This window comes from Dendropsophus ebraccatus, chromosome 2 (genome assembly GCF_027789765.1).
Source record: "Dendropsophus ebraccatus isolate aDenEbr1 chromosome 2, aDenEbr1.pat, whole genome shotgun sequence".
In the NCBI taxonomy this organism is placed as follows: Eukaryota; Metazoa; Chordata; class Amphibia; order Anura; family Hylidae; genus Dendropsophus; species Dendropsophus ebraccatus.
Window position 1 is genome coordinate 4,446,364 of NC_091455.1, and position 26,576 is coordinate 4,472,939.

Below are 26,576 nucleotides of genomic sequence, written 5' to 3' on the forward strand. Positions count from 1 at the left end.
TACATATCCAGAAATCCTGGCACAGGAGAGGTCCTGAGGTGGCCTCCATGTTTTCTCTGTTCTGGGGTGGGTAACCACTCGGTAGATTATCCACAGTACTAACCCCCTACCCGCAGGAGAATCATATTACTGTACAAAGCCAATAAAGCTGCAGGTGATAAATATGTGAGAACTTTATTACAAAAGTATAAAAAATATATAGAATAGAAATATATAATATGTATAAAGTCCAGTCCTGCCAATGGGGAAAAGAGCGTCTATGTGACAAGAGGGAATATGTAACGGTGATGGCTGATCTGAGCAGGGAAAGGACTAGCAAGGGCAGGGACAGGACTGATGGGGCCAGGGACAGGACTGATGGGGCAAGGACAGGACTGGCGAGGGCAGGGACAGAACTGATGGGGGCAGGGACAGGACTGATGGGGCAGGGACAGGACTGGCGAGGGCAGGGACAGAACTGATGGGGGCAGGGACAGGACTGATGGGGGCAGGGACAGGACTGATGGGGGCGGGGACAGGACTGATGGGGCAGGGAAAGGACTGGCGAGGGCAGGGACAGAATTGATGGGGGCAAGGACAGGACTGATGGGGGCAGGGATAGGACTGATGGGGGCAGGGACAGGACTGATGGGGGCAGGGACAGGACCAATGGGGGCAGGGACAGGACTGATGGGGGCAGGGACAGGACTGATGGGGCAGGTACAGGACTGATGGGGGCAGGGGCAGGACTGATGGCGGCAGGGACAAGACTGACGGAGGCCGGCACAGGACTGATAGGGGCAGGACTAATGGGGACCAGACTGATGAGGGCAGTGACAGGACTGATAGGAGCAGGGATAGGGTTGATGCGGGCAGTAATGAGTAGTCGGTCCTGGATTTCCTCTTGCCCATCATAGTCTGCTCTTGGTTGGACACTGGATTTTGTAGCCGACCACATAGGCCTGGACATAGACCCGGACCTGGTTTATTCTGTCAGGGGACATATGGGAGATTAGTTAGATTGTAAAGTAACAGCAGTGATGGCGGAGCTGCCTCCCGTCAGTCATACTCTACCTGTACTTGGTGCAGAGCTGGGTTCCTAATGGTCCGCAGCGCTCCACGTAGCTTTCTCTCACCCCCTGGCGGACGGCCCGGGCTGTGCTCAGCTTTGTTGTCACAATTGGACAAGTCCTGCAGAAAGGTGAATGATATCAACACTGACATAATCACATGACGTATGACATCACAGGACGGTAGAGTGCATGATATATGACATCACAGGACTGTACAGTGCATGATATATGACATCACAGGATGGTAGAGTGCATGATATATGACATCACAGGACTGTACAGTGCATGATATATGACATCACAGGACTGTACAGTGCATGATATATGACATCACAGGACGGTAGAGTGCATGATATATGACATCACAGGACTGTAGAGTGTATGATATATGACATCACAGGACTGTACAGCGCATGATATATGACATCACAGGACTGTACAGCGCATGATACATGACATAACAGGACTGTACAGGGCATGATATATGACATCACAGGACTGTACAGCGCATGATATATGACATCACATGACTGTACAGGTGCATGATACATGACATCACAGAACTGTACAGGGCTGAAATCTATTACACCGGTGTAACAGGCCTGAGTACCCCACAGTCCAGGCTAAACACGGGGCATATTATGGCCTAGGATGGATTATACCCGGATATATTATGGTCTAGGATGGATTATACCTCGGTATATTATGGTCTAGGATGGATTATACTCCAGGTACTGTATATTATGGTCTAGGATGGATTATAGCCGGGTATATTATGGTCTAGGATGGATTATACCCAGGTATATTATGGTCTAGGATGGATTATACACGGGTATATTATGGTCTAGGATGGATTATACCCGGGTATATTATGGTCTAGGATGGATTATACCCGGATATATTATGGTCTAGGATGGATTATACCCGGGTATATTATGGGCTAGGATGGATTATACCCGGGTATATTATGGGCTAGGATGGATTATACACGGGTATATTATGGTCTAGGATGGATTATACCCAGGTATATTATGGTCTAGGATGGATTATACTCCGGTATATTATGGTCTAGGATGGATTATACTCCGGTATATTATGGGCTAGGATGGATTATACCCGGGTATATTATGGTCTAGGATGGATTATACCCGGATATATTATGGTCTAGGATGGATTATACCCGGATATATTATGGTCTAGGATGGATTATACTCCGGTATATTATGGTCTAGGATGGATTATACTCCGGTATATTATGGGCTAGGATGGATTATACCCGGGTATATTATGGTCTAGGATGGATTATACCCAGGTATATTATGGTCTAGGATGGATTATACCCAGGTATATTATGGTCTAGGATGGATTATACTCCGGTATATTATGGTCTAGGATGGATTATTCCCGGGCATATTATGGCCTAGGATGGATTATACCCGGGTATATTGTGGCCTAGGATGGATTATACCCGGGTATATTGTGGCCTAGGATGGATTATACTGCGGTATATTATGGTCTAGGATGGATTATTACCGGGCATATTATGGCCTAGGATGGATTATACTCCGGTATATTATGGTCTAGGATGGATTATACCCAGGTATATTATGGTCTAGGATAGATTATACCCGGGTAAATTATGGCCTAGGATGGATTATACCCGGGTATATTATGGTCTAGGATGGATTATAGCCGGGTATATTATGGTCTAGGATGGATTATACACGGGTATATTATGGTCTAGGATGGATTATACCCGGGTATATTATGGTCTAGGATGGATTATACACGGGTATATTATGGTCTAGGATGGATTATACCCGGGTATATTATGGTCTAGGATGGATTATACCCGGGTATATTATGGTCTAGGATGGATTATACCCGGATATATTATGGTCTAGGATGGATTATACCCGGGTATATTATGGGCTAGGATGGATTATACCCGGGTATATTATGGGCTAGGATGGATTATACACGGGTATATTATGGTCTAGGATGGATTATACCCAGGTATATTATGGTCTAGGATGGATTATACTCCGGTATATTATGGTCTAGGATGGATTATACTCCGGTATATTATGGTCTAGGATGGATTATACTCCGGTATATTATGGGCTAGGATGGATTATACCCGGGTATATTATGGTCTAGGATGGATTATACCCGGATATATTATGGTCTAGGATGGATTATACTCCGGTATATTATGGTCTAGGATGGATTATACTCCGGTATATTATGGGCTACGATGGATTATACCCGGGTATATTATGGTCTAGGATGGATTATACCCAGGTATATTATGGTCTAGGATGGATTATTCCCGGGTATATTATGGGCTAGGATGGATTATACCCGGGTATATTGTGGCCTAGGATGGATTATACTGCGGTATATTATGGTCTAGGATGGATTATTACCGGGCATATAATGGCCTAGGATGGATTATACCCAGGTATATTATGGTCTAGGATGGATTATACCCAGGTATATTATGGTCTAGGATGGATTATACCCGGGTAAATTATGGCCTAGGATGGATTATACCCGGGTAAATTATGGCCTAGGATGGATTATACCCGGGTATATTGTGGCCTAGGATGGATTATACCCGGGTATATTGTGGCCTAGGATGGATTATACCCCGGGTATATTATGGTCTTGGATGGCCAGTTCATCCCCCTTAGGCCATATTATACCCCCATAATCAGTAGTGACAGACGCGAGAATTGTCCAGCATTTTATTGGGGATTCAACTTTATCTGGTACTGATGAAAAAACTCTACACACATGGGGGAGGGCCCCCACCTCTCCCCGAACCCCCACCTCTCCCCAAACCCCACCTCTCCTCAGACCCCACCTCTCCTCGGACCCCACCTCTCCCCGAACCCCCACCTCTCCCTGAGCCCCCACCTCTCCCCGAACCCCCACCTCTCCCTGAGCCCACCTCTCCCCGAACCCCCACCTCTCCCTGAGCCCCCACCTCTCCCCGAACCCCACCTCTCCTCAGACCCCACCTCTCCTTGGACCCCACCTCTCCCCGGACTCCACCTCTCCCCGAACCCCACCTCTCACAGGACCCCACCTCTCCCCGAACCCCACCTCTCCTCAGACCCCACCTCTCCTCAGACCCCACCTCTCCTCGGACCCCACCTCTCCCCGGACCCCACCTCTCACCGGTCCCCACCTCTCCCCGAACCCCACCTCTCCCCGGACCCCATCTCTCCCCGAACCCCCACCTCTCCTCAGACCCCACCTCTCCTCAGACCCCATCTCTCCCCAGACCCCACCTCTCCCCAGACCCCACCTCTCCTCAGACCCCACCTCTCCCCAGACCCCACCTCTCCTCAGACCCCACCTCTCCCCAGACCCCACCTCTCCTCAGACTCCACCTCTCACCAGACCTCACCTCTCCTCAGACTCCACCTCTCACCGGACCTCACCTCTCCTCAGACCCCACCTCTCCCCGGACCCCACCTCTCCCCAGACCTCACCTCTCCTCAGACCCCACCTCTCCTCGGACACCACCTCTCCCCGGACCCCTCCTCTCCCCAGACCTCTCCTCAGACCCCACCTCTCCCCGGACCTCACCTCTCCCCGGACCCCATCTCTCCCCAGACCTCACCTCTCCTCAGACCCCACCTCTCCCCGGACCTCACCTCTCCCCGGACCCCACCTCTCCTCGGACCTCACCTCACCTCGGACCCCACCTCTCCCCGGACCTCACCTCTCCCTGGGCCACCACCTCCCCCGAACCCCATCTCTCCTCGGACCCCACCTCTCCCGGAACCCCCACCTCTCCCTGGACCCCACCTCTTCCCGGACCCCCACTCTCCCCGGACCCCCACTTCTTCCCGGACCCCACCTCTCCCCGAACCCCCACCTCTCCCGGAACCCCCACCTCTCCCGGAACCCCCACCTCTCCCGGAACACCCACCTCTCGTCGGACCCCACCTCTCCCCGGACCCCCACTTCTCCCCGGACCCCCACCTCTCCCCGGACCCCACCTCTCCCCGAACCCCCACCTCTCCTCAGACCCCATCTCTCCTCGGACCTCACCTCTCCCAGGACCCCCCACCTCTCCTCGGGCTCCGACCTCTTCCTGGATCCCCATCTTCCCCATCTCTCCCCAGGCCCCCACCTCTCCCCGGAACCCCACCTCTCCCCGGACCCCACCTCTCCCCAGACCCCACCTCTCCCGGGACCCCACCTCTCACCGGACCCCACCTCTCCCCGGACCCCACTTCTCACTGGACCCCACCTCTCCCCGGACCCCCACCTCTCCCTGGACCCCCACCTCTCCCCGAACCCCCACCTCTCCCCAGACCCCACCTCTCCTCAGACCCCACCTCTCCTCAGACCCCACCTCTCCCCAGACCCCACCTCTCCTCAGACCTCACCTCTCCCCAGACCCCACCTCTCCTCAGACTCCACCTCTCCTCAGACCTCACCTCTCCCCAAACCCCACCTCTCCTCAGACTCCACCTCTCCTCAGACCTCACCTCTCCCCAAACCCCACCTCTCCTCAGACTCCACCTCTCACCGGACCTCACCTCTCCTCAGACTCCACCTCTCACCGGACCTCACCTCTCCTCAGACTCCACCTCTCATCGAAGCTCCCCTGTCTCCCCGGACCCCCCATCTCCCCGGACCCCCCACCTCTCCTCAGACCCTACCCCCCTGTCACTTACAGCTTCTCGCAGCGATGTCCAGCAGTGCCGGCCGCACACTCACACTTATTGAAGGGCTTGCAGGTTCCTCCGTGCTGGCAGGGGGGCACACACGGCTCCGTCACCACTAGAGGAGACAACATCACAAAGGGGTCACACTCACATACTGATCTCTAATACACTCACATACTGATCTCTAATACACTCACATACTGATCTCTAATACACTCACATACTGATCTCTAATACACTCACATACTCATCTCTAATACTCTCACATACTCATCTCTAATACACTCACTGATCTCTAATACACTCACATACTGATCTCTAATACACTCACATACTGATCTCTAATACACTCACATACTGATCTCTAATACACTCACTGATCTCTAATACACTCACATACTCATCTCTAATACACTCACAAACTGATCTTTAATACACTCACAAACTGATCTCTAATACACTCACATACTGATCTCTAATACACTCACAAACTGATCTCTAATACACTCACATACTGATCTCTAATACACTCACATACTCATCTCTAATACACTCACATACTCATCTCTAATACACTCACATACTCATCTCTAATACACTCACATACTCATCTTTAATACACTCACATACTCATCTCTAATACACTCACATACTCATCTCTAATACACTCACATACTCATCTCTAATACACTCACATACTCATCTCTAATACACTTACATACTCATCTCTAATACACTCACTGATCTCTAATACACTCACATACTGATCTCTAATACATTCACATACTCATCTCTAATACACTCACTGATCTCTAATACACTCACATACTCATCTCTAATACACTCACATACTAATCTCTAATACACTCACATACTAATCTCTAATACACTCACATACTCATCTCTAATACACTCACATACTGATCTCTAATACACTCACATACTCATCTCTAATACACTCACTGATCTCTAATACACTCACATACTCATCTCTAATACACTCACAAACTGATCTTTAATACACTCACAAACTGATCTCTAATACACTCACATACTGATCTCTAATACACTCACAAACTGATCTCTAATACACTCACATACTGATCTCTAATACACTCACATACTCATCTCTAATACACTCACATACTCATCTCTAATACACTCACATACTCATCTCTAATACACTCACATACTCATCTCTAATACACTCACATACTCATCTTTAATACACTCACATACTCATCTCTAATACACTCACATACTCATCTCTAATACACTCACATACTCATCTCTAATACACTTACATACTCATCTCTAATACACTCACTGATCTCTAATACACTCACATACTGATCTCTAATACATTCACATACTCATCTCTAATACACTCACTGATCTCTAATACACTCACATACTCATCTCTAATACACTCACATACTAATCTCTAATACACTCACATACTAATCTCTAATACACTCACATACTCATCTCTAATACACTCACATACTGATCTCTAATACACTCACATACTCATCTCTAATACACTCACTGATCTCTAATACACTCACATACTGATCTCTAATACACTCACATACTCATCTCTAATACACTCACTGATCTCTAATACACTCACATACTGATCTCTAATACACTCACATACTAATCTCTAATACACTGACATACTGATCTCTAATACACTCACATACTGATCTCTAATACACTGACATACTCATCTCTAATACACTTACATACTCATCTCTAATACACTCACTGATCTCTAATGCACTCACTGAATCTAGTTCTGTTCTGGAAAGCTATGGTCCACTGCAAACTGTGTGTATTGTGTCACCCTTCTCAGTATTCAGGTCTGCTATTTCATTAATTTATTGCATGTGTATTCAGGTATCAGTGCCTAATGGTATTATGTCGCCTCCTAGTGTTCAAGTATGGTACTTCTCATGTATATTTCTCTGTATATGCCTAGTGGTGTGATGATGCAATGGCTGGCTGGCACGTGACTGTGCCCTGCTTCCATGGTAACTCCAATGGTCATCGAGCTTTTGGCTGGGGTTACCATGTGACTTCCTGTGCTACCTCAGTCTATCCCCTTCCATCAAGGGAATAGGTTGTGTGTTTGTCCTCTCTCCCTGCTAAGAGAGAGGCCTGCATGTGCTCTGCTGCTCCAGTCCGCTGGCTGTGTTCCTGTCCCAAGTCTCAGGATTCTCATCTGGGTGTCGATTCTTCAGTCATTCTTCAGTTCCTCTCATCATCATCTTCTCTAATCATCAACAGCAAGTATTTCAGTCAAGTCTCATTCCACCCAGCATCTCAACTTCAATTTCACTACTACTCCCATCATTCAGCACGCTACTCTCACAGCCTATTGCAGCATCACCCATTACTCTGCTTTACTCAAGATTGCCTTATTCCCGGTTGCATCCGGAGAGACTGTTACTACTAGTTACCACCGTTACAATAAATATACAACTACCGTTGTTTCTGAACCTTGGCATTGGTGTGATAATTGGTGCCCTGACTAAGGACAACGAAGAATTGTACGCCCAGTATTCCCGCATGGTCAGGAGCCCGGTATCCAGCTGTAGCACCCTCGTGCCTACACCGTGACCACATTATCCTACAGCTGCCCCGGTTCCTGCCTGTTAGCACCATCTATACTGCAGAGTGGCCCCTAGGGGCCAGGGTATCGCATATATGTATATGTATATATATATATATATATATAGTCATGTCTGGGTGTATATAGCAGTAGATGGGAGGTGGGTGTATGACCCTGGTATGTATATATATATATATATATATATATATATTTACGGCTGATGTCTGTATACTCACCTGCCTCACACTGCGGCCCCAGGAACCCGGTGGGGCAGCGACACACATTGTATCCTGAGCACCGTCCGCCATTCTGACACGGCTTCTCACAGTGAATCGGTTCTGGAAGAAGATGGCAGCCATGAGTGTGGAACATCCCCAGCCTGCAGGGCTTCTACCACCCCCCTGTGCCCCACTCCTCACAAATAGCGCCCCCTAGGAAGCGACCTTTCAGCGGGGCCAGAGCTGTGATCTTCCTGCTGGAATCTATCCTCACGCTTCCTGACTGTTTCTAACAGCAGCCGGCAGAATGATGAATGCAGCTCTGCAGGGTCATTACACGGTAGTCCTCACCTATCTGGCAGCGGGCACCCAGCCACCCGCTGGGGCACACACACTTGTTGACGTCAATGCATTTCCCTTGGTTCTGGCAGGACGGAGAGCAGAGCGCTGCGGAGAAGAAACAGGTCGGCAGTGTAAAGCAGGAGGACTCCTGGACGGGTCACATACAAGTATCCAGCTACAACCGTATCCATGAATATACACCATACTGAGGTAGAGAGGCAATGCAAACACCGACGCATTTCAGGTGATCAGCTTTCTTATTCATGGCATGAGGTATAAGCGGCAGATGGACGCCCACTCCCTTACTGTACATGTGTTACTGATGCCATGAATAAGAAGGTCGGACATTAGAAACACGTCGACGTCTGCAGTGCATGTTCTCCTATGTAATGATCTCCACATACGTGTCAGACATTGTTCTCCGCTGTATCCTGATGGGCACTGGCAGGTATCCGGGGCAATGCACCGTCCACCATTACCGCACGGCAGCTCACACACGGCTGTAAGAGAGAAGTGGCGTAATCACGTGTCAGGGTCAGAGGTCACTCCCATCCATCACTGCACATTATACTTCCCGACTGTTGTCAGCTTGTTATCCCCCCCCATACCCCATAGTCATCACAGTATCCCCCCCCCATACACCATAGTCGGCACAGTATCCCCCCCTTCATACCTCATAGTTAGCACAGTATCCCCCTTACACCCCGTAGTCAGCACAGTATACCCCCTCTCATACCCCATAGTAAGGACACTGTCCCCCCCTCATACACCGTAGTCGGCACAGTATACCCCCTCTCATACCCCACAGTTAGCACACTATCCCCCCCTCATACCCCATAGTTAGCACACTATCCCCCCCTCATACCCCGTAGTCAGCACAGTATCTCACCTCATACCCCGTAGTCAGCACAGTATCCCCCCTCATACCCCATAGTAAGCACACTATCCCCCCCCATACACCATAGTCGGCACAGTATCCCCCCCTCATACCCCATAGTCAGCACAGTATCCCCCCTCATACCCCGCAGTCAGCACAGTATCCCCCCCATACCCTGTAGTCAGCACAGTATCCTCCCCTCATACCCCGTAGTCATTACAGTATACCCCCCTCATACCCCGTAGTCTCCACAATATCCCCCCCCCATACCCTGTAGTCAGCACAGTATCCCCCCCCTCATACCCCGTAGTCAGCACAGTATCCCCCCCTACACCCTGTAGTCAGCACAGTATCCCCCCCCTTATACCCCGTAGTCAGCACAGTATCCCCCCCTCATACCCCGTAGTCAGCACAGTATCCCCCCTCATACCCCGTAGTCAGCACAGTATCCCCCCCTCATACCCCGTAGTCAGCTCAGTATCCCCCCTCATACCCCATAGTAAGCACACTATCCCCCCCCCATACACCATAGTCGGCACAGTATCCCCCCCTCATACCCCATAGTCGGCACAGTATCCCCCCTCATACCCCGCAGTCAGCACAGTATCCCCCCCATACCCCGTAGTCAGCACAGTATCCCCCCCCCATACCCCGTAGTCAGCAAAGTATCCCCCCCATACCCTGTAGTCAGCACAGTATCCCCCCCTACACCCTGTAGTCAGCACAGTATCCCCCCCTACACCCTGTAGTCAGCACAGTATCCCCCCCTCATACCCCGTAGTCAGCACAGTATCCCCCCTCATACCCCGCAGTCAGCACAGTATCCCCCCCATACCCTGTAGTCAGCACAGTATCCTCCCCTCATACCCTGTAGTCAGCACAGTATCCCCCCTCATACCCCGCAGTCAGCACAGTATCCCCCCCTACACCCTGTAGTCAGCACAGTATCCCCCCCTCATACCCCGTAGTCATTACAGTATCCCCCCCTCATACCCTGTAGTCAGCACAGTATCCCCCCCTCATACCCCGTAGTCTCCACAATATCCCCTCCTCATACCCTGTAGTCAGCACAGTATCCCCCCCCTCATACCCCGTAGTCAGCTCAGTATCCCCCCTCATACCCTGTAGTCAGCACAGTATCCCCCCCTCATACCCCGTAGTCTCCACAATATCCCCTCCTCATACCCTGAAGTCAGCACAGTATCCCCCCCCTCATACCCCGTAGTCAGCACAGTATCCCCCCTCATACCCCGCAGTCAGCACAGTATCCCCCCCATACCCTGTAGTCAGCACAGTATCCTCCCCTCATACCCTGTAGTCAGCACAGTATCCCCCCTCATACCCCGCAGTCAGCACAGTATCCCCCCCTACACCCTGTAGTCAGCACAGTATCCCCCCCTCATACCCCGTAGTCATTACAGTATCCCCCCCTCATACCCTGTAGTCAGCACAGTATCCCCCCCTCATACCCCGTAGTCTCCACAATATCCCCTCCTCATACCCTGTAGTCAGCACAGTATCCCCCCCCTCATACCCCGTAGTCAGCACAGTATCCCCCCTCATACCCTGTAGTCAGCACAGTATCCCCCCCTCATACCCCGTAGTCAGCACAGTATCCCCCCCTACACCCTGTAGTCAGCACAGTATCCCCCCCCCTCATACCCCGTAGTCAGCACAGTATCCCCCCCTCATACCCCGTAGTCAGCACAGTATCCCCCCTCATACCCCGTAGTCAGCACAGTATCCCCCCCTCATACCCCACAGTAAGCACACTATCCCCCCCCCCATACACCATAGTCGGCACAGTATCCCCCCTCATACCCCGCAGTCAGCACAGTATCCCCCCCTCATACCCCGTAGTCTCCACAATATCCCCTCCTCATACCCTGAAGTCAGCACAGTATCCCCCCCCTCATACCCCGTAGTCAGCTCAGTATCCCCCCTCATACCCTGTAGTCAGCACAGTATCCCCCCCTCATACCCCGTAGTCAGCACAGTATCCCCCCCTACACCCTGTAGTCAGCACAGTATCCCCCCCTCATACCCCGTAGTCAGCACAGTATCCCCCCCTCATACCCCGTAGTCAGCACAGTATCCCCCCTCATACCCCGTAGTCAGCACAGTATCCCCCCCTCATACCCCACAGTAAGCACACTATCCCCCCCCCATACACCATAGTCGGCACAGTATCCCCCCTCATACCCCGCAGTCAGCACAGTATCCCCCCCATACCCCGTAGTCAGCACAGTATCCCCCCCATACCCCGTAGTCAGCACAGTATCCCCCCTCATACCCCGTAGTCAGCACAGTATCCCCCCCTCATACCCTGTAGTCAGCACAGTATCCCCCCCTACACCCTGTAGTCAGCACAGTATCCCCCCCTCATACCCCGTAGTCAGCACAGTATCCCCCCTCATACCCCGTAGTCAGCACAGTATCCCCCCTCATACCCCGTAGTCAGCACAGTATCCCCCCCATACCCCATAGTTAGCACACTATCCCCCCTCATACTCTGTAGTCAGCACAGTATCCCCCCCATACCCTGTAGTCAGCACAGTATCCTCCCCTCATACCCCGTAGTCATTACAGTATACCCCCCCTCATACCCCGTAGTCTCCACAATATCCCCTCCTCATACCCTGTAGTCAGCTCAGTATCCCCTCTCATACCCTGTAGTCAGCACAGTATCCCCCCTCATACCCCATAGTCAGCACAGTATCCCCCCCTACACCCTGTAGTCAGCACAGTATCCCCCCCATACCCCGTAATCAGCACAGTATCCCCCCCTCATACCCCGTAGTCAGCACAGTATCCCCCCTCATACCCCGTAGTCAGCACAGTATCCCCCCCTCATACCCCGTAGTCAGCACAGTATCCCCCCTCATACCCCATAGTAAGCACACTATCCCCCCCCATACACCATAGTCGGCACAGTATCCCCCCCTCATACCCCATAGTCGGCACAGTATCCCCCCTCATACCCCGCAGTCAGCACAGTATCCCCCCCATACCCCGTAGTCAGCACAGTATCCCCCCCATACCCTGTAGTCAGCACAGTATCCCCCCCTACACCCTGTAGTCAGCACAGTATCCCCCCCTACACCCTGTAGTCAGCACAGTATCCCCCCCTCATACCCCGTAGTCAGCACAGTATCCCCCCTCATACCCCATAGTCAGCACAGTATCCCCCCCCTCATACCCCGTAGTCAGCACAGTATCCCCCCCTCATACCCCGTAGTCAGCACAGTATCCCCCCCATACCCCACAGTTAGCAGACTATCCCCCCTCATACTCTGTAGTCAGCACAGTATCCCCCCCTCATACCCTGTAGTCAGCACAGTATCCCCCCCTACACCCTGTAGTCAGCACAGTATCCCCCCCCATACCCCGTAGTCAGCACAGTATCCCCCCCTACACCCTGTAGTCAGCACAGTATCCCCCCCTCATACCCTGTAGTCAGCACAGTATCCCCCCCTACACCCTGTAGTCAGCACAGTATCCCCCCCTCATACTCTGTAGTCAGCACAGTATCCCCCCCTACACCCTGTAGTCAGCACAGTATCCCCCCTCATACTCTGTAGTCAGCACAGTATCCCCCCCATACCCCGTAGTCAGCACAGTATCCCCCCCCATACCTCGTAGTCAGCACAGTATCCCCCCTCATACCCCGTAGTCAGCACAGTATCCCCCCCTCATACCCCGCAGTCAGCACAGTATCCCCCCCATACCCCGTAGTCAGCACAGTATCCCCCCCCCATACCCTGTAGTCAGCACAGTATCCCCCCCATACCCTGTAGTCAGCATAGTATCCCCCCCTCATACCCCGTAGTCAGCACAGTATCCCCCCCTACACCCTGTAGTCAGCACAGTATCCCCCCCCTCATACTCTGTAGTCAGCACAGTATCCCACCCTACAACCTGTAGTCAGCACAGTATCCCCCCCATACCCCGTAGTCAGCACAGTATCCCCCTATACCCCGTAGTCAGCACAGTATCCCCCCCCATACCCTGTAGCCAGCACAGTATCCCCCCCTACACCCCGTAGTCAGCACAGTATCCCCCCTCATACCCCGTAGTCAGCACAGTATCCCCCCCTCATACCCCGTAGTCAGCACAGTATCCCCCCCTCATACCCCGTAGTCAGCACAGTATCCCCCCCTCATACCCCGTAGTCAGCACAGTATCCCCCTATACCCCGTAGTCAGCACAGTATCCCCCCCCCATACCCTGTAGCCAGCACAGTATCCCCCCCTACAACCCCGTAGTCAGCACAGTATCCCCCCTCATCCCCCCGTAGTCAGCACAGTATCCCCCCCTCATACCCCGTAGTCAGCACAGTATCCCCCCCTCATACCCCGTAGTCAGCACAGTATCCCCCCCCATACCCCATAGTTAGCACACTATCCCCCCTCATACTCTGTAGTCAGCACAGTATCCCCCCCCATACCCTGTAGTCAGCACACTATCCCCCCTCATACTCCGTAGTCAGCACAGTATCCCCCCCATACCCCGTAGTCAGCACAGTATCCCCCCCATACCCTGTAGTCAGCACAGTATCCCCCCCATACCCTGTAGTCAGCATAGTATCCCCCCCTCATACCCCATAGTTAGCACACTATCCCCCCTCATACTCTGTAGTCAGCACAGTACCCCCCCCATACCCGTAGTCAGCACAGTATCCCCCCCTCATACCCTGTAGTCAGCACAGTATCCCCCCCTACACCCTGTAGTCAGCACAGTATCCCCCCCTCATACTCTGTAGTCAGCACAGTATCCCCCCCTACACCCTGTAGTCAGCACAGTATCCCCCCATATACCCTGTAGTCAGCACAGTATCCCCCCCCCATACCCTGTAGTCAGCACAGTATCCCCCCCATACCCCGTAGTCAGCACAGTATCCCCCCCATACCTCGTAGTCAGCACAGTATCCCCCCTCATACCCCGTAGTCAGCACAGTATCCCCCCCTCATACCCCGCAGTCAGCACAGTATCCCCCCCATACCCCGTAGTCAGCACAGTATCCCCCCATACCCCGTAGTCAGCACAGTATCTCCCCCCATACCCTGTAGTCAGCACAGTATCCCCCCCTACACCCTGTAGTCAGCACAGTATCCCCCCCTACACCCTGTAGTCAGCACAGTATCCCCCCCTCATACCCCGTAGTCAGCACAGTATCCCCCCTCATACCCCGTAGTCAGCACAGTATCCCCCCCTCATACCCCGTAGTCAGCACAGTATCCCCCCCTCATACCCCGTAGTCAGCACAGTATCCCCCCCATACCCCATAGTTAGCACACTATCCCCCCTCATACTCTGTAGTCAGCACAGTATCCCCCCTCATACCCTGTAGTCAGCACAGTATCCCCCCCCATACCCTGTAGTCAGCACACTATCCCCCCTCATACTCCGTAGTCAGCACAGTATCCCCCCGATACCCCGTAGTCAGCACAGTATCCCCCCCTACACCCTGTAGTCAGCACAGTATCCCCCCCTCATACTCTGTAGTCAGCACAGTATCCCCCCCATACCCCGTAGTCAGCACAGTATCCCCCCCTCATACCCCGCAGTCAGCACAGTATCCCCCCATACCCCGTAGTCAGCACAGTATCCCCCCCATACCCTGTAGTCAGCACAGTATCCCCCCCCATACCCCGTAGTTAGCACACTATCCCCCCTCATACTCTGTAGTCAGCACAGTATCCCCCCCATACCCTGTAGTCAGCACAGTATCCCCCCCATACCCCATAGTTAGCACACTATCCCCCCTCATACCCTGTAGTCAGCACAGTATCCCCCCCCATACCCTGTAGTCAGCACACTATCCGCCCTCTTAATCCGTAGTCAGCACAGTATCCCCCCCCATACCCCGTAGTCAGCACAGTATCCCCCCCTCATACCCTGTAGTCAGCACAGTATCCCCCCCTACACCCTGTAGTCAGCACAGTATCCCCCCTCATACTCTGTAGTCAGCACAGTATCCCCCCCTACACCCTGTAGTCAGCACAGTATCCCCCCTACACCCTGTAGTCAGCACAGTATCCCCCCCTCATACTCTGTAGTCAGCACAGTATCCCCCCCATACCCCGTAGTCAGCACAGTATCCCCCCCATACCTCGTAGTCAGCACAGTATCCCCCCCATACCCTGTAGTCAGCACAGTATCCCCCCTCATACCCCGTAGTCAGCACAGTATCCCCCCCTCATACCCCGCAGTCAGCACAGTATACCCCCCATACCCCGTAGTCAGCACAGTATCCCCCCCCATACCCCGTAGTCAGCACAGTATCCCCCGCCATACCCTGTAGTCAGCACAGTATTTCCCCCTACACCCTGTAGTCAGCACAGTATCCCCCCCTCAAACCCCGTAGTCAGCACAGTATCCCCCCCTCATACCCCGTAGTCAGCACAGTATCCCCCCCATACCCCATAGTTAGCACACTATCCCCCCTCATACTCTGTAGTCAGCACAGTATCCCCCCTCATACCCTGTAGTCAGCACAGTATCCCCCCCCCATACCCTGTAGTCAGCACACTATCCCCCCTCATACTCCGTAGTCAGCACAGTACCCCCCCCCATACCCGTAGTCAGCACAGTATCCCCCCCTCATACCCTGTAGTCAGCACAGTATCCCCCCCTACACCCTGTAGTCAGCACAGTATCCCCCCCTCATACTCTGTAGTCAGCACAGTATCCCCCCCTACACCCTGTAGTCAGCACAGTATCCCCCCCTACACCCTGTAGTCAGCACAGTATCCCCCCCTCATACTCTGTAGTCAGCACAGTATCCCCCCTCATACCCCATAGTCAGCACAGTATCCCCCCCTCATACCCCGTAGTCAGCACAGTATCCCCCCTCATACCCCGTAGTCAAGCACAGTATCCCCCCCTCATACCCCGTAGTCAGCACAGTATCCCCCCCCATACCCTGTAGTCAGCACACTATCCCCCCCTCATACTCCGTAGTCAGCACAGTACCCCCCCCATACCCCGTAGTCAGCACAGTATCCCCCCCTCATACCCCGTAGTCAGCACAGTATCCCCCCTCATACCCTGTAGTCAGCACAGTATCCCCCCCTACACCCTGTAGTCAGCACAGTATCCCCCCCTCATACCCTGTAGTCAGCACAGTATCCCCCCCTCATACCCCGTAGTCAGCACAGTATCCCCCCCCATACCTCGTAGTCAGCACAGTATCCCCCCCATACCCTGTAGTCAGCACAGTATCCCCCCTCATACCCCGTAGTCAGCACAGTATCCCCCCCTCATACCCCGCAGTCAGCACAGTATACCCCCCATACCCCGTAGTCAGCACAGTATCCCCCCCCATACCCCGTAGTCAGCACAGTATCCCCCGCCATACCCCTGTAGTCAGCACAGTATTTCCCCCTACACCCTGTAGTCAGCACAGTATCCCCCCCTCAAACCCCGTAGTCAGCACAGTATCCCCCCCTCATACCCCGTAGTCAGCACAGTATCCCCCCCATACCCCGTAGTCAGCACAGTATCCCCCCTCATACTCCGTAGTCAGCACAGTATCCCCCCTCATACCCTGTAGTCAGCACAGTATCCCCCCCCCATACCCTGTAGTCAGCACACTATCCCCCCTCATACTCCGTAGTCAGCACAGTACCCCCCCATACCCCGTAGTCAGCACAGTATCCCCCCCTCATACCCTGTAGTCAGCACAGTATCCCCCCCTACACCCTGTAGTCAGCACAGTATCCCCCCCTCATACTCTGTAGTCAGCACAGTATCCCCCCCTACACCCTGTAGTCAGCACAGTATCCCCCCCTACACCCTGTAGTCAGCACAGTATCCCCCCCTCATACTCTGTAGTCAGCACAGTATCCCCCCTCATACCCCATAGTCAGCACAGTATCCCCCCCTCATACCCCGTAGTCAGCACAGTATCCCCCCTCATACCCCGTAGTCAAGCACAGTATCCCCCCCTCATACCCCGTAGTCAGCACAGTATCCCCCCCCATACCCTGTAGTCAGCACACTATCCCCCCTCATACTCCGTAGTCAGCACAGTACCCCCCCCATACCCCGTAGTCAGCACAGTATCCCCCCCTCATACCCCGTAGTCAGCACAGTATCCCCCCCTCATACCCTGTAGTCAGCACAGTATCCCCCCCTACACCCTGTAGTCAGCACAGTATCCCCCCCTACACCCTGTAGTCAGCACAGTATCCCCCCTCATACCCCGTAGTCAGCACAGTATCCCCCCTCATACCCCGTAGTCAGCACAGTACCCCCCCCCCATACCCCGTAGTCAGCACAGTATCCCCCCCTCATACCCTGTAGTCAGCACAGTATCCCCCCCTACACCCTGTAGTCAGCACAGTATCCTCCCCTCATACTCTGTAGTCAGCACAGTATCCCCCCCTACACCCTGTAGTCACCACAGTATCCCCCCCTACACCCTGTAGTCAGCACAGTATCCCCCCCTCAAACCCCGTAGTCAGCACAGTATCCCCCCTCATACCCCGTAGTCAGCACAGTATCCCCCCTCATACCCCGTAGTCAGCACAGTATCCCCCCCATACCCCATAGTTAGCACACTATCCCCCCTCATACTCTGTAGTCAGCACAGTATCCCCCCTCATACCCTGTAGTCAGCACAGTATCCCCCCCCATACCCTGTAGTCAGCACACTATCCCCCCTCATACTCCGTAGTCAGCACAGTACCCCCCCATACCCCGTAGTCAGCACAGTATCCCCCCCTCATACCCTGTAGTCAGCACAGTATCCCCCCCTACACCCTGTAGTCAGCACAGTATCCCCCCCTACACCCTGTAGTCAGCACAGTATCCCCCCTCATACCCCGTAGTCAGCACAGTATCCCCCCTCATACCCCGTAGTCAGCACAGTACCCCCCCCATACCCCGTAGTCAGCACAGTATCCCCCCCTCATACCCTGTAGTCAGCACAGTATCCCCCCCTACACCCTGTAGTCAGCACAGTATCCCCCCCTCATACTCTGTAGTCAGCACAGTATCCCCCCCTACACCCTGTAGTCACCACAGTATCCCCCCCTACACCCTGTAGTCAGCACAGTATCCCCCCCTCATACTCTGTAGTCAGCACAGTATCCCCCCTCATACCCCGTAGTCAGCACAGTATCCCCCCCATACCCCGTAGTCAGCACAGTATCCCCCCCCATACCCCGTAGTCAGCACAGTATCCCCCCATATACCCTGTAGTCAGCACAGTATCCCCCCCTCATACCCTGTAGTCAGCACAGTATCCCCCCCTCATACCCCGTAGTCAGCACAGTATCCCCCCTCATACCCTGTAGTCAGCACAGTATCCCCCTCTCATACTCCGTAGTCATCACAGTATCCCCCCCCCTCATACCCCGTTGTCAGCACAGTATCTCCCCCTCATACCCCGTAGTCAGCACAGTATCCCCCCCCCCCTCATACCCCGTTGTCAGCACAGTATCCCCCCCTCATACCCCGTAGTCAGCACAGTATCCCCCCCCATACCCCATAGTTAGCACACTATCCCCCCTCATACTCTGTAGTCAGCACACTATCCCCCCTCATACCCCGTAGTCAGCACAGTATCCCCCCCTCATACCCTGTAGTCAGCACAGTATCCCCCCCTACACCCTGTAGTTAGCACAGTATCCTCCCCTCATACTCTGTAGTCAGCACAGTATCCCCCCTCATACCCCGCAGTCAGCACAGTATCCCCCCCCATACCCTGTAGTCAGCACAGTATCCCCCCCTTATACTCTGTAGTCAGCACAGTATCCCCCCAATACCCCGTAGTCAGCACAGTATCCCCCCCATACCCCGTAGTCAGCACAGTATCCCCCCCATATACCCTGTAGTCAGCACAGTATCCCCCCCCATACCCTGTAGTCAGCACAGTATCCCCCCTCATACCCTGTAGTCAGCACAGTATCCCCTCTCATACTCCGTAGTCAGCACAGTATCCCCCCCCATACCCCGTAGTCAGCACAGTATCCCCCCCATACTCCGTAGTCAGCACAGTATCCCCCCCCATACCCCGTAGTCAGCACAGTATCCCCCCCTCATACCCCGTAGTCAGCACAGTATCCCCCCCATACCCCGTAGTCAGCACAGTATCCCCCCTCATACCCTCATACCCTGTAGTCAGCACAGTATCCCCCCCTCATACTCTGTAGTCAGCACAGTATCCCCCCCTCATACTCTGTAGTCAGCACAGTATCCCCCCCCTCATACCCCGTAGTCAGCACAGTATCCCCCCCTCATACCCTGTAGTCAGCACAGTATCCCCCCCTCATACCCCGTAGTCAGCACAGTATCCCCCCCCCATACCCTGTAGTCAGCACAGTATCCCCCCCTCATACCCTGTAGTCAGCACAGTATCCCCCCCCCATACCCTGTAGTCAGCACAGTATCCCCCCCCACCCATACCCTGTAGTCAGCACAGTATCCCCCCCCCCCATACCCTGTAGTCAGCACAGTATCCCCCCCCCCCCATACCCTGTAGTCAGCACAGTATCCCCCCCCCATACCCTGTAGTCAGCACAGTATCCCCCCTCATACCCTCATACCCTGTAGTCTGCACAGAGGGTCCTCACCTGTCTGGCAGCCGGGCCCCGTCCATCCTGGTGGGCAGGCACACATGTTATGTCGCATGCAGGTTCCTCCATGGGCACAAGGCGGGGAGCACATGGCTGAGAAGGGGAGAAGGGCACATATATCATGTGTACAGTATATACTGGCTGTGTGCATACTGGTGACATAGGAGCTCAGGTATATAAGACCCCATCACAGAGGGGGAGGGTAAGATCTAGGGGAGTCCTGTGTATACTGATGGTAGTGGGCAGGCTGCTGTGTATACTGATGGTAGTGGGCAGGCTGCTGTGTATACTGATGGTAGTGGGCAGGCTGCTGTGTATACTGATGGTAGTGGGCAGGCTGCTGTGTATACTGATGGTAGTGGGCAGGCTGCTGTGTATACTGATGGTAGTGGGCAGGCTGCTGTGTGTACTGATGGTAGTGGGCAGGCTGCTGTGTATACTGATGGTAGTGGGCAGGCTGCTGTGTATACTGATGGTAGTGGGCAGGCTGCTGTGTATACTGATGGTAGTGGGCAGGCTGCTGTGTGTACTGATGGTAGTGGGCAGGCTGCTGTATATACTGATGGTAGTGGGCAGGCTGCTGTGTATACTGATGGTAGTGGGCAGGCTGCTGTGTATACTGATGGTAGTGGGCAGGCTGCTGTGTATACTGATAAAAGTGGGCAGGCTGCTGTGTATACTGATGGTAGTGGGCAGGCTGCTGTGTATACTGATAAAAGTGGGCAGGCTGCTGTGTATACTGATGGTAGTGGGCAGGCTGCTGTGTATACTGATGGTAGTGGGCAGGCTGCTGTGTATACTGATGGTAGTGGGCAGGCTGCTGTGTATACTGATAAAAGTGGGCAGGCTGCTGTGTATACTGATGGTAGTGGGCAGGCTGCTGTGTATACTGATGGTAGTGGGCAGGCTGCTGTGTATACTGATAGTAGTGGGCAGGCTGCTGTGTATACTGATGGTAGTGGGCAGGCTGCTGTGTATACTGATGGTAGTGGGCAGGCTGCTGTGTATACTGATGGTAGTGGGCAGGCTGCTGTGTATACTGATGGTAGTGGGCAGGCTGCTGTGTATACTGATAGTAGTGGGCAGGCTGCTGTATATACTGATGGTAGTGGGCAGGCTGCTGTGTATACTGATGGTAGTGGGCAGGCTGCTGTATATACTGATGGTAGTGGGCAGGCTGCTGTGTATACTGATGGTAGTGGGCAGGCTGCTGTGTATACTGATGGTAGTGGGCAGGCTGCTGTGTATACTGATGGTAGTGGGCAGGCTGCTGTGTGTACCCCGCTGTGCGGTGATGGGGGGGGGGCTGTATTACGGCCTAATCTGCCGGTACGTCTTTGGCTTCCAGGCCCTGGTAGTAATATAATATAATGGAGGCCTACCTGAGCAGCCGGGCCCCGGATAGCCGGCAGGGCAGTCACACGTGTCGGGGGCCACACACACACCGTAGTTCCGGCAGGGAGGGATACACACAGCTGAAAATACAGAACAAACAGATCAGAGCCGTCATGTCACATGATGTCACCAGTCTCTACAAGATGGCAACAGTCTCTAGGATATGGCAACAGTCTCTAGGATATGGCAGCAGTCTCTAGGATATGGCAGCAGTCTCTAGCATAGTGGGGGAGTCTCTACGAGAGGGCGGCAGTCTCTAAGACAGGGCAGCAGTCTCTAGCATAGGGAGGCAGTTTCTAGGAGAGGGCGTCAGTCTCTATTAGAGGGCATCAGTCTCTAGCATAAAAAGGCAATCTCTATGAGAGGGCGGCAGTCACTATGAGAGGGCGGCAGTCACTATGAGAGGGCGGCAGTCACTATGAGAGGGCGGCAGTCACTATGAGAGGGCGGCAGTCTCTATGAGAGGGCGGCAGTCACTATGAGAGGGCGGCAGTCTCTATGACAGAACAGCATGGCTTGATAAGGACTATGTTGCTGTTGTAACCTTTGCATTTTTGTATGGAGGATTATCTAGGACCGTCTGCCACCACATCTGCCCCGTCTGCCACCACATCTGCCCCCGTCTGCCACCACATCTGCCCCCGTCTGCCACCACATCTGCCCCCGTCTGCCACCACATCTGCCCCCACGTCTGCCACCACATCTGCCCCCGTCTGCCACCACATCTGCCCCCGTCTGCCACCACATCCGCCCCCGTCTGCCACCACATCTGCCCCCACATCTGCCCCCGTCTGCCACATCTGTCACCACATCTGCCCCCGTCTGCCACCACATCTGCCCCCGTCTGCCACCACATCCGCCCCAGTCTGCCACCACATCCGCCCCCGTCTGCCACATCTGCCCCCATCTGCCACCACATCTGCCCCCGTCTGCCCCACATCTGCCCCCGTCTGCCACCACATCTGCCCCGTCTGCCACCACATCTGCCCCCGTCTGCCACATCTGCCCCCACATCTGCCCCTGTCTGCCACCACATCTTGCCCCGTCTGCCACCACATCTGCCCCCGTCTGCCCCATCTGCCACCACATCTGCCCCCACATCTGCCCCCGTCTGCCACATCTGCCCCATCTGCCACCACATCTGCCACCACATCTGCCCCATCTGCCACCACATCTGCCACCACATCTGCCCCATCTGCCACCACATCTGCCACCACATCTGCCCCACATCTGCCCCCACATCTGCCCCGTCTGCCACCACATCTGCCCCCGTCTGCCACATCTGCCCCCACATCTGCCCCCGTCTGCCACCACATCTTGCCCCGTCTGCCACATCTGCCCCCGTCTGCCACCACATCTGCCCCATCTGCCACCACATCTGCCCCCGTCTGCCACATCTGCCCCCGTCTGCCCCATTTGCCACCACATCTGCCCCATCTGCTACCACATCTGCCACCACATCTGCCCCCACATCTGCCCCCGTCTGCCACCACATCTTGCCCCGTCTGCCACCACATCTGCCCCATCTGCCACCACATCTGCCCCCGTCTGCCACATCTGCCCCCGTCTGCCCCATCTGCCACCACATCTGCCCCATCTGCCACATCTGCCCCTCCCCAGCCACAGCGCCATCTTTCCCCAGGACAATGTGTTGTGTCTTTGGGCTTGGACCTCTGGGTGGTTGGAGGGAGAGGACGATGGGTTCTCCTGGTTGCCCCCACACTCATGGGCCGTCAGATCGGGCATGGGACAGGTATGAAGGACGCCCACCACATTGTGGAAGCCCATGGGCTGTGAGCCGCCATTACTGATCCTCAGTGTAAATACATAGAGCTCATTATTCTGGAAGCTTCTGTAGAATATGAAGATGTGAGGGGGTGCCGGCTTCTCATCCGGACTCCTTACGCTGGCACTTGGTGTGGTCATCAGAACGGACGGTGAAGCCCTTGTAGCAGCTGCAGTTATAGGAGCCCCGGACGTTCTCACAGGTCTGCTGACACCCTCCGCGGGCCAAGTCTGCGCATTCATCCACATCTGACAACACAGGAGGACACAGAGATGGGCGACCACTGTGATACTACTATATACCCCTACAGTGTGGGCACTTCTATATACCCCTACAGTGTGGGCACTTCTATATACCCCTACAGTGTGGGCACTACTATATACCCCTACAGTGTGGGCACTTCTATATACCCCTACAGTGTGGGCACTTCTATATACCCCTACAGTGTGGACACTTCTATATACCCCTACAGTGTGGGCACTTCTATATACCTCTACAGTGTGGGCACTACTATATACCGCTACAGTGTGGGCACTACTATATACCCCTACAGTGTGGGCACTTCTATATACCCCTACAGTGTGGGCACTACTATATACCCCTACAGTGTGGGCACTACTATATACCCCTACAGTGTGGGCACTTCTATATACCCCTACAGTGTGGGCACTACTATATACCCCTACAGTGTGGGCACTTCTATATACCCCTACAGTGTGGGCACTACTATATACCCCTACAGTGTGGGCACTTCTATATACCCCTACAGTGTGGGCACTTCTATATACCCCTACAGTGTGGGGACTTCTATATACCTCTACAGTGTGGGCACTTCTATATACCCCTACAGTGTGGGCACTTCTATATACCCCTACAGTGTGGGCACTTCTATATACCCCTACAGTGTGAGCACTTCTATATACCCCTACAGTGTGGGCACTTCTATATACCCCTACAGTGTGGGCACTTCTATATACCCCTACAGTGTGGGCACTTCTATATACCCCTACAGTGTGGGCACTTCTATATACCTCTACAGTGTGGGCACTTCTATATACCCCTACAGTGTGGGCACTTCTATATACCTCTACAGTGTGGGCACTACTATATACCCCTACAGTGTGGGCACTACTATATACCCCTACAGTGTGGGCACTACTATATACCCCTACAGTGTGAGCACTTCTATATACCTCTACAGTGTGGGCACTTCTATATACCCCTACAGTGTGGGCACTTCTATATACCTCTACAGTGTGGGCACTTCTATATACCTCTACAGTGTGGGCACTTCTATATACCTCTACAGTGTGGGCACTTCTATATACCCCTACAGTGTGGGCACTACTATATACCCCTACAGTGTGGGCACTTCTATATACCTCTACAGTGTGGGCACTATGATGTAACACTGTTTGCCCTGCATTATAACTTGGCCCTTCTGCTTATTATTTTGATGGTTGTTGGGGATTAGCTATGATGCCAGTTATACTCCCCCCTGGCCGATCCTTACCATCGCACGTCCTGCCATCTGCACTAAGGCTATAGCCAGCCCGACAGCTGCACTCAAAGCCGCCCTCCTGGCGATTGCTGCACAGATGCTCACAGCCGCCATTATTCACCTCACACGATGTGATATCTGTCAGAACAAGATCAGGAACATAAAGAAGGTTAGAATAGATGGTGGTAGGCTGGTGGTGGGCCTGGTGGTAAGTGATGTTGGATTGGTGGTAGGCTGATGGGTCGGTGCTGGGTTGGTGGTGAGCTGGTGGTGAGGGATGTTGGATTGGTGGTAGGCTGATGGGCTGGTGTTGGGTTGGTGGTGAACTGGTGGTGAGCTGGTGTTGGATTGGTGGTAGGCTGATGGGCTGGTGTTGGGTTGGTGGTGGGCCTGGTGGTGAGTGATGTTGGATTGGTGGTAGGCTGATGGGCTGGTGCTGGGTTGGTGGTGAGCTGGTGGTGAGTGATTTTGGATTGGTGGTAGGCTGATGGGCTGGTGTTGGGTTGGTGGTGAACTGGTGGTGAGCTGGTGTTGGATTGGTGGTAGGCTGATGGGCTGGTGTTGGGTTGGTGGCGAGCTGGTGGTGGGTTGATATTGGATTGGTGGTAGGCTGATGGGCTGGAAGTAGGTTGATGGTGGGCTTAAAGTGGGATGATGGTAAGTTGGTGTGGGTTTGTGGTGGGCTGATGCTTGGTGGTGAGTTGGTGGTGGGTGGATGGTGGGTGATGAGTTGGTGGTGGGTCGGAATTGGGAATGGGGCTTGGGCTGGTTGCGGGCTTCCCGAACATTGGTGTTTGGTTATGTTTTCACCTTTATACCTTGGATTTTGTAGTCTTTAAACATAAAAGTTTTTACTTTGACCTTGACCACGTCTCATACTCACTGATGCAGGTCTGCTGATCCTTGGCCAGAGCCTGGTGAGGGGGGCACAGACAGGTAAACCCCCCTTCAGTGTTATTACAGGAGTGGGAGCAGCCTCCTCTATCGATCCTACACTCATCAATATCTGAGAAAAATCAGATGATACGAGTAAGATGAGACCCCGAGGGTGACCGGCATCAACCTGCATTATAACAGAACCCCACCGACCGCACAAACTGAATGCTGACAGCTGGAGCCGGCACCTCCCTCAATTGTACCCTCAGTTCTTGGCCCCAGGAAGGTAGACCAAGCCTCCAAGAAAGGTAGGACATTTCTCTACCTGACTGTTAGGAACTATAAGGACCGGCTTCCCCCTTGCATCTTCCAGCATCCCCTGCTGGTTCAGTGTCAGATGCTCATGCTGTTTAAGCTGTCAGTAAGGTGGACATCGTATAACCGGGTCATTCGTCTTGTTATTAGCAGTTTTCTTACCCACACACCGACGTTGATCCACGTGTAGCTGAAAACCCTTCTGACACAAACACTGATACGATCCTGCCGAGTTTCTACACATCTGCTGGCAGTTCCCATTGTGCGCCTGACATTCATCAATATCTAATGGAAAGAACAATGGAAAGCTCTTTTTCCACAAC

The 26,576-nt window shown here is 53.5% G+C and overlaps 1 protein-coding gene across 3 annotated transcripts in view; it reads right to left on the reverse strand.

Moving 5' to 3' along the window:
* Positions 1-232: 232 nt before the first annotated feature.
* LOC138784254 (multiple epidermal growth factor-like domains protein 6) overlaps positions 233-26,576 on the reverse strand; it is a 47,132-nt gene continuing 20,788 nt past the window's right edge. For all 3 annotated transcript variants that reach the window (XM_069959768.1, XM_069959769.1, XM_069959767.1), the window contains 12 exons: positions 26,416-26,538; positions 25,946-26,068; positions 25,075-25,200; positions 23,681-23,809; positions 21,763-21,855; positions 20,378-20,473; positions 9,325-9,420; positions 8,930-9,025; positions 8,597-8,698; positions 5,753-5,858; positions 1,054-1,170; positions 233-969 (listed from right to left, as the gene is read on the reverse strand). In XM_069959768.1, coding sequence (XP_069815869.1) covers positions 891-969; positions 1,054-1,170; positions 5,753-5,858; positions 8,597-8,698; positions 8,930-9,025; positions 9,325-9,420; positions 20,378-20,473; positions 21,763-21,855; positions 23,681-23,809; positions 25,075-25,200; positions 25,946-26,068; positions 26,416-26,538 — 1,286 coding nt within the window. In that variant the 3' untranslated portion in view covers positions 233-890. The remainder of the gene's footprint in view (positions 970-1,053; positions 1,171-5,752; positions 5,859-8,596; positions 8,699-8,929; positions 9,026-9,324; positions 9,421-20,377; positions 20,474-21,762; positions 21,856-23,680; positions 23,810-25,074; positions 25,201-25,945; positions 26,069-26,415; positions 26,539-26,576) is intronic.